The sequence below is a fragment of the Cyclopterus lumpus genome, chromosome 4, assembly GCF_009769545.1.
Source record: "Cyclopterus lumpus isolate fCycLum1 chromosome 4, fCycLum1.pri, whole genome shotgun sequence".
Lineage (NCBI taxonomy): Eukaryota > Metazoa > Chordata > Actinopteri > Perciformes > Cyclopteridae > Cyclopterus > Cyclopterus lumpus.
The window spans coordinates 24762605-24771670 of record NC_046969.1 but is presented as its reverse complement, the minus strand read 5'-3'; the positions used below and the strand labels follow the sequence as shown (position 1 = coordinate 24771670).

The following is a 9066-nucleotide window of genomic DNA, read 5'->3' as shown; positions in this document are numbered from 1 at the left end:
CACACACACACACACAAATAATTATATTTTCTTTAGATGGCTTGTGAGGATCTCATTCTTCCTTTTGTTCCATTTAAAAACCTGACCCCCCCCCCCCCCCCTTAAAAGGAGCGTGTTGGTGAAAGACAGAAAGAATACCACAAAGTAGATATGTTTCAAAGCATAAAAGAGAATCCAAAAGTTTAGATAATCTTCTTTAATCGACGCCGGTGGCCATCCAACTCTCTCTGGTTCTCAGCTGACTCTCCTGTTGCAGGTGCACCACCTGACCTCCATCCAGCTACAGGAGCTCTCCTGTTGCAGGTGCACCACCTGACCTCCATCCAGCTACAGGAACTCTCCTGTTGCAGGTGCACCACCTGACCTCCATCCAGCTACAGGAACTCTCTTGTTGCAGGTGCACCACCTGACCTCCATCCAGCTACAGGAACTCTCCTGTTGCAGGTGCACCACCTGACCTCCATCCAGCTACAGGAACTCTCCTGTTGCAGGTGCACCACCTGACCTCCATCCAGCTACAGGAACTCTCCTGTTGCAGGTGCACCACCTGACCTCCATCCAGCTACAGGAACTCTCCTGTTGCAGGTGCACCACCTGACCTCCATCCAGAAGGAACTCTCCTGTTGCAGGTGCACCACCTGACCTCCATCCAGCTACAGGAACTCTCTTGTTGCAGGTGCACCACCTGACCTCCATCCAGCAGGAACTCTCCTGTTGTAGGTGTATTGTTCTTGTAACTTACATTTAGTTATTTTTGAAATGTAATAACTAACCCAATATAACAACCCCCCTCCCTCAAGATCAATAAAGTATTTTTTATTTTGCTTAAGAACATAACATTACACATGTACATGTAGTAATATAATTATAGTTCTTTAAATAATAATGATAATAGTTACTGTAACGTTTAGGTTACTATTTAAAAGCTATACAAGGTTTTTATTTGGTGTCCCCTTCGAAGGCTCCTTTCACCAATATCAACTATTATATATACACATCTTTGTGTGTAGATATAGAATAAGATAATAAATATATCAATGAAAAAAATAAATAAACAATAAAAATGTTGCATTCAACGTTTTTTCGTATAGTCTGTGCCTCTCACCTGTTAGTCTCACCTGACTCATATACGGTATTTTTTTATTTTTTTATTTATTTTATAAATACTGAACACGTTGGGGCTCCATACAAAAACAAACCTTTGATTTTTGCTTTCTTAATTAACTCTCTTTTTCTAGAGAAATCTCTGGTGTTTGGCTGTGTGTGTGTGTGTGTGTGTGTGTGTGTGTGTGTGTGTGTGTGTGTGTATAAGGAGGAGACGACAAAGGAAGAAAAGGATGGTGGTCTCCTTGACCTCTGCATCCCTGAACTTGGTGGTCTGGTGTAACTGTGTCGGCTGACGAGGACTGCCCCGCCCCCCCCCCTCAGACCTCCTGCAGGTCGCACCGGGTCCCCTCCGGTCCGCTTCGGCCGTGTGGACCACTCCAGCTTCTGATTGCAGACTTCAGCCCTGTGATGAGCTGCTGCGCGGAGCAGGACAAAGAAGCGCAACGTCAAGTACGCAAAAATCACCCGGAGCGAAAAAACCGGATGTCAGTTTGCCTACAAAATAAAAGCGTGCGCATTTTACACCCCCTTTGTCTCATGTTTTTTTTTTTTTTTATCTAGTGGACAACTGACACATTATCATGATTTAAAGGTGGACTTTAAGCTTATAGACATTTAATTTGTCTTTTTTTATATATATTTAGGCTAAATGTTAAATTTCTATTCTTTTTCTTTAATTTTCTTTCAGGTAATGTTTTGAGAAAACAATGATTCAACAGATTCAAATTGCAATATATATATATATATATATATATATATTTATATACATATTTTTTATATATATGCATATATATATGCATATACATATATATATTATGCATATATATATATATTTGTTATATATATATATATTTTATATATATATATATATATATATATAACAAAAAAGGTATTACCTCTTCAAATGAAACTAGGTTGCTTGTGAGACTTTTATTTTGTAAACGTAACGGATGCAGTAGTTCTTTTCTAGTGTAGCAGTCTGGACGGTGGTGACTAAAACAAGTGTGCGCTCCGCGGTGCGGCCACATCCATCAGCCAACCGGCACCAGAGAGAGAGAGAGAGAGAGCGAGAGAGAGAGAGAGACACTCACTATCTATTACATTACATTCATAAAAAGCTTTACTTTCAACTTGTGTCTCTCCACAACAAAAGGAGGATTGTGAGGGGCACACAAAGGGAAGATTGGGAAAGTCTTCCCATTTAACCTCCACAACCAGCCCGTCATGCTCGACTCGTGGGGTCAAGTGGAGCGGGACGTTCCTGCGCGTGACCGGACCCGTCGGACGTCTCCGCGCGTGAAATGATGACAAAAAGAAAAGAAAAGAAAAGAAAAGAGGGATCCGCGATGGTGGTTTGCTCTTCTCTCTGGTAACTATGGGCGCGCACGTCCTGGAGTCCAACTCCAGCGGCAACTTCACCCCCGCGGTGGCCGGGGTCGAGCTGCCGGGCTACCTGGCCGTGGTCCTGTCGGTCCTCATGGTGGCTCTGGACGTGGTCGTGGTGGCCGGAAACGCGCTGGTCATCATGGCTTTCATTGTGGATAAAACCCTGAGGAACCAGAGCAACTACTTCTTTCTGAACCTGGCCATCTCGGATTTCCTCGTGGGTGAGTTCTGGTGCCTCCCTCTTCTTCTTTGTGTCTCCTCCAAGTATCTCTCTAATAACATTTATTATTAAAAACAACACTACAATGTGTAGAACAAGCATTTTAATGCACACACAGTGTCATTATAACGTGAGGCACTCCTCATTGGTGACCTCACGTGTGACAATACCATTTTTAATATTGCTTATTTCTCGCATCCTTCTATTTCATTCTCACACCCCTCTTTTTGTGCTGCAGCTGCATAATAACGATGCCTTTTGTTTCCCCCAAAAAAATGTGTCTGCAGTAACGTGCACGCGCACGCCATTTCATTTTATTTATATGACACATGCAGGCGGTCTGGAGAGGTGTAAATGTTAATACAGCATTGGGACAGGGTGGTTGGATCATTGTGTGCGTGTGTGTGTGTGTGTGTGTGCGTGTGTGTGTGTTCGTTCCAGGTGCCTTCTGCATCCCCATGTACATCCCGTACAACCTGACGGGCCGCTGGATGCTGGGCAAAGGGCTCTGCAAGGTGTGGCTGATCATGGACTACCTGCTCTGCACCGCCTCCGTCTTCAACATCGTCCTCATCAGCTACGACCGCTTCCTGTCGGTCACGAGAGCAGTGAGGACAGACGAGACACACACACACACACACACACACACACACACACACACACACACACACTGAGAAGTCATTGACATTCACAGCTTTGTTCCGACACATTTGAACACATGAGCTGGAGCCACATGAGCTTTGGTTGCAGAGGCCGTCGGACGATTCAATGCAGTTCAGTAAAGAAAGAAAGGGCACTCGGCTCCGAGTCGAGGAGAAGGGTCACATGGAACATGCTATTGAGTCGCATCGTGGAGAATACGTAGGGTCCAAGGTTGTTCGACTCGTACTTGAGACTCGAAGGCCGTCACACACCAGAAGGACGAGTAAACGTGTGCGTCCAGGGGCTTTTATTGTGAAAGGGCAAGAATGAAAGGAGTGGATCTGGCGGGGGGAAAAAAGCGCTAAAGCCTTCGTGTGACTCAACCCCCTCGTTCCTCAAGACGTGATTGGTCGATGCTTTTATTCGAGGTGTGAAAGCAAAACAATAAAAACATGTTATTCTCGCTTTGATAAAAGTTATTAACGGCGTAAAAAAAAATATATATATATTTACGCGCAAATGAATCGCACAAAGACCTTGTTTACGCCTGGCGTTGGGAGGTCGGATCACAAGGGGACCACCAAGATGGGACCCGATCCCTCAAACCACTAGTCGAGTCGGACCGGGACACATTGGACCAGCATCTCTTGTATTGTAAAAACAATTGGTAATTTAAAGGTAATTTAAATAAATTATATATATTAATCAATTATATATATATCTTTTTTTTGTTAATTTCTGGCTCCTGAAGCTCATCGCTGCCTCCCGCTGGTGAAAAACGATAACGCACTTTGTCTCCGCAATTTGCGGCGAAGTGAGGTCACAAAGTTGTCGCTGGAAACACATTTGGCCGTCGCGTGTGAACTGAAATTCTGGATATTTCTCATTAAACGGCTTCGATCTTTTTGCCCAGTTCTCTTAAGTTTCGTCGGCTTCCTGCGACCGGCAGCTCTGGAGCTTGTGTGTGTGTGTGTGTGTGTGTGTGTGCAGGTACATGGTCACAGCTATTGCAAGTCCACCAGTGACACCGTAATAAATATGAATCAGAACAAACACTCGGTTGGCTTCATTTGCGTAAACACCGGATATGACCTTCGGTTTGTTGATTGCTTTTCGTTCCCCAAAAATACGGCCAGTATTATTCACCCAATATAAAACTTCTTACTCCATGAATAAATCTCCCAGGCAACAACATGCTTATTTCAGCCTATTTTTTGGGGGGCATAAAGCTGTAATAATTCCACGCGGATCAATTTGTTTGTCTCGCTGCATGTTTGATTGACCCCATTTGTCAGACGCCGCGTTCACAGAAGAATAAACGTGTTTCTCTGCTGGGTGGTTGTAGTATGAAAAGAGTTTTGATCTCAGCAGCTTAGAATATATGATTTATTCATGTGTTGATTGTCAATTTGTAGAGAGTGGGACTTTTGTCATTTACTATGGAAATAGGGAGTCTTATGCTTATGTAATGAACATTCAATACCGACATGATGTCGCGAAGTGGCTCCATTTCATTATTCATCGGCTCAGAGAAGTGGATTAAAAAAAAAAAACACACAAAAAGAGAGAGAGAGAGAGAGAGTCGTTGAGGTCCACAGCTGGTGCAGAGAGATACTGATGGTTTGAGGCAAAGACGAGATCAAAAAACAACAACAACGCCGAGGCAAAAAGAAAAGAGCGAGAGCGGTTAATGGAGGAGCGCCGCTTAATGATGGCGTTCACGGCCGAGAGCTGACGTGAAAATGAGGCGAGCGTGAAGAGAGATCGAGCGACGGTGGCGTCGGTGGCGAGGGAGGAGCAGAGCGAGAGAGAAACCAGATGTCTCTTTTACACTCTGGTGTCACATCTGTGGATGTTGCTCTCAGCCTGACAGCCCCCCCCCCCCCCCTCCCCCGTTCTCTGTTTGGCTTCAGTGACACATCAGAGCCTCACAAGTGGGTTTAATTTACAGCGTCTCGTTATATGAGTGTTATGTGTTGAGGTCGTAATAAAGAGAAAAGGGAAACGCAAAATACTTGTCTGTGAATATATGTTTATCTTTTTTGCGAGGCCGAATTTGGCGTCTGTTGCAGGATTGTTTTTCCAATAAAAGGTTTGAAAGGCCGGACCAGCTGACCAGATGGCGACTCCTCTGGTTGTATAGAAGTCTATGCTTCATGTGTTAAAGGTGCATTCTCTCTACTGACCACCAGGGGGCGACTCCTCTGGTTGTATAGAAGTCTATGCTTCATGTGTTAAAGCTGCATTCTCTCTCCTGACCACCAGGGGGCGACTCCTCTGGTTGTATAGAAGTCCATGCTTCATGTGTTAAAGCTGCATTCTCTCTCCTGACCACCAGGGGGCGACTCCTCTGGTTGTATAGAAGTCTATGCTTCATGTGTTAAAGCTGCATTCTCTCTCCTGACCACCAGGGGGGGCGACTCCTCTGGTTGTATAGAAGTCTATGCTTCATGTGTTAAAGCTGCATTATCTCTCCTGACCCCCAGGGGGCGACTCCTCTGGTTGTATAGAAGTCCATGCTTCATGTGTTAAAGCTGCATTCTCTCTCCTGACCACCAGGGGGCGACTCCTCTGGTTGTATAGAAGTCTATGCTTCATGTGTTAAAGCTGCATTCTCTCTCCTGACCACCAGGGGGCGACTCCTCTGGTTGTATAAAAGTCCATGCTTCATGTGTTAAAGCTGCATTCTCTCTCCTGACCACCAGGGGGCGACTCCTCTGGTTGTATAGAAGTCTATGCTTCATGTGTTTAAAGCTGCATTCTCTCTCCTGACCACCAGGGGGCGACTCCTCTGGTTGTATAGAAGTCTATATAAATTACTCTACTTCTCTTGATGTATTCCCTCAGTAAACATTGTAAACATTAGTGTTTGGTCTCAATCTCTAGTTTCAAGTCTTCTTCAATACAGCGTGATGTTCATTTAGTAAATTATGGTCATTTAGAGTCAAACAGACCATAAAGCAGGGTACGCTTTAGGGGCGGGGCTTCAAAACAGGCTTCAAAACAAACCACAAACCAACCAAGTCACACCACCACGACTACCTCCACTCCTTATATACAGTCTGAGACCTATGAAATGTAACACATGTTGTTGTTGTGCAGCAGAGGTCACGGCATTGCGTCACACTCGTGTCTCTCTTTCCGCGCAGGTTAAATACCGAGCGCAGAGAAACATGACCCGCCAGGCCGTGTTCAAGATGGTGGCGGTGTGGGCGCTGGCCTTCCTCCTCTACGGCCCCGCCATCATCTTCTGGGAGGTCATCGTCGGCGACAGCGTCGTCCCGTCTCACGAGTGCTACGCCGAGTTCTACTTCACCTGGTACTTCCTGCTCAGCGCGTCCACCTTCGAGTTCTTCACGCCGTTCGTGTCCGTGGCGTTCTTCAACCTCAGCATCTACCTGAACATCCACCGCCGGACCAAGAACGTCAACCTCGGCGCCGAGGACGCCGTCCGGACGCGGCCGGTCGGCAAGCAGCAAACGGACGGAGCGAGCTGGTCCGTGTTCTTCGTGAAGACTCGGAAGGTGTCGTCCAGCGAGCCCGCCGCCATCACCGCCGTCATCGAGGACGACGTGGACGTCCTGTCGCCGTCCTCCTGCAACAACAGTCAGATATTCCTGCAGCGGGAGAAGTTCTCTCCGAACCGTATAAACCCGAGGCTGTTTCAGCACGCGGCGGCGCCCGGCCGGACGACGCAGGCGGCGCGTCTCTCCCGGGACAAGCAGATCGCCAAGTCCTTGGCCATCATCGTCTGCATTTTTGGGATTTGCTGGGCGCCGTACACCCTCCTGATGATCATCCGCGCCGCCTGCAGCGGCGAATGCGTGGCGAACTACTGGTACGAGATCACGTTCTGGCTCCTGTGGCTGAACTCCGCCATCAACCCGTTCCTTTACCCGCTTTGCCACAGCAGCTTCCGAAGGGCTTTCTCAAAGATACTGTGTCCCAAAAGACCGTCGGTCCAGCCGCAGGTCGAGGTTCAGTCCTGTTAGACCAACTCAGAATGCACGTCCACGCTTTACGAGGGCGGCGGCAACTGTAACACTGTAAAAAAAAAAAAAAAAAAAACTCACATATATTCTGTTCTTCCATTTGAAAAATCCGGCTTTTCAAAAGAAATAAGAGGAGGTGTTTGCGTTGAAGTGAGGATGTTCGCTGCATATCCGACAGCAATGCAGCTCAACACGAGCCTGATTCACACAGGACGAGCGTGACCAGGGGAACCTCGCGTGATATTTAAAAAAAAAAAAAAAAAATACCTGGCTGGGTTCTCGAGAAGAACTTGAATTTACTGACATTATTCCCACGGATATAATGTCAAGGCTCTGCATAAAACATATTAAAAAGCATTGTACTATACGTTAGAATTGAATTAAATGACATTGAATATTCCCGTCGTACGTTTACATGATGTCCCGCACGACGAGAAGACGCACCCAAAAACGTAAGTAAAAAAAATAAATGCACGATTGCGCAATGCAGCCTCTGTAATTCTTTCGCCCGGAAAGAAAAACAGTGTTACCCCCCAAAAAATGTTGAGAGATGGCCGATTTCGCACGGCACTGCTATGAATCACATGACCTCTGGGTTTGGCAAAAATATGGCAGGTAGTTTGAGGTGGAGACAGATGACCTCCGCGACATTTATGGGGGGAAAAGATCTGTAAGTTATAATATTCACAGACAATCTCTGTAAGTAGGACAGGAAGGAGGGACGCGGATAAAGCGTTCTTTCAGTTCTCAGTGCTGTAAAACGATGACTGAAGCAGAAGATGACGATTATGATTAAGATGTTATACGAGTAATAACTACAGCACCTTGTTAAATTATGGTCCGTCTTCTTGAAAAGTACAGCGGGAGGGAGAGACGGCGGCGTCAGCCAACAGACAACGAGATGAACCTTTTTTTTATACAGTTTCATAATCTCTGCACACAAAACCTTTTCACTTTCAAATACGTCTCATGCAAAGCAAGGTTTTTTTTGTGTGTGTGCCAATTCAGGCTTTTCATCATGCAGCAATAGGATGACAAATGTGGAGTCCGCAGAGTTCAAAGAACCCGGAACGAAGAGAAGAACATGTATTTGTTTACTGTGTGAACTTTTAGCGCAGTGATGCAAATTTGATCTGAAAAAAAACATCTATGAAGGCAGCAAGGCGGTGGGGGTCAGATGTTATCTGCAAACACTGAATCTGCACTTGATAAAAAAAAAGAAACAAGGTGTTCTTGTTGATGTTTAAAATGTACAGCATTAAACCTTTTGTACATTCATATCTATGCCAAGCTAGATGGTTGTGTTCCTGAAGTGCAGTATTTATTTAAAGACTTGACTGGTTTTTAACCACCCAAACTACTTGACTACTTTGTATCTTGGCTATGAATGTGTTGGTGTGAGTAGCCAAAGAAAGAATAAAACGAAGACTGCCTACAGGGCGTCCTAACTGTATGTGTTTTTTGGTCAAACCTTGTAGCGCAGAAGGAAATCGTTTGACGTCTTTGGCTAATATGCTTTTACACGTTCTTGCCGCGAGTCAGACGAGAAGATTGATACCACACTCAATGGGTTGTACGTTAAATATGTTGCAACTACCAGCAGTTAGCTTAGCTTAGCATAAACGCTGGAAACAGGGTTAGCTTGGCTCTGTTCAGCTCGCTCACTACTTTGTGGCAAAAAAAACACAGGACTTTCACCCAGGAGGCCGCTGTTCGCGT

The 9066-nt window shown here is 45.6% G+C and overlaps 1 protein-coding gene across 1 annotated transcript; it reads left to right on the top strand.

The window, feature by feature from the left end:
• Positions 1-2152: 2152 nt before the first annotated feature.
• Positions 2153-7605, top strand: LOC117729140 (histamine H3 receptor). The gene is made up of 3 exons (XM_034529889.1): positions 2153-2714; positions 3155-3321; positions 6505-7605. The coding sequence occupies exons 1-3, from the start codon at positions 2483-2485 to the stop codon at positions 7345-7347; spliced, it is 1242 nt and encodes a 413-aa protein (XP_034385780.1). The 5' UTR covers positions 2153-2482; the 3' UTR covers positions 7348-7605.
• Positions 7606-9066: the final 1461 nt, after the last annotated feature.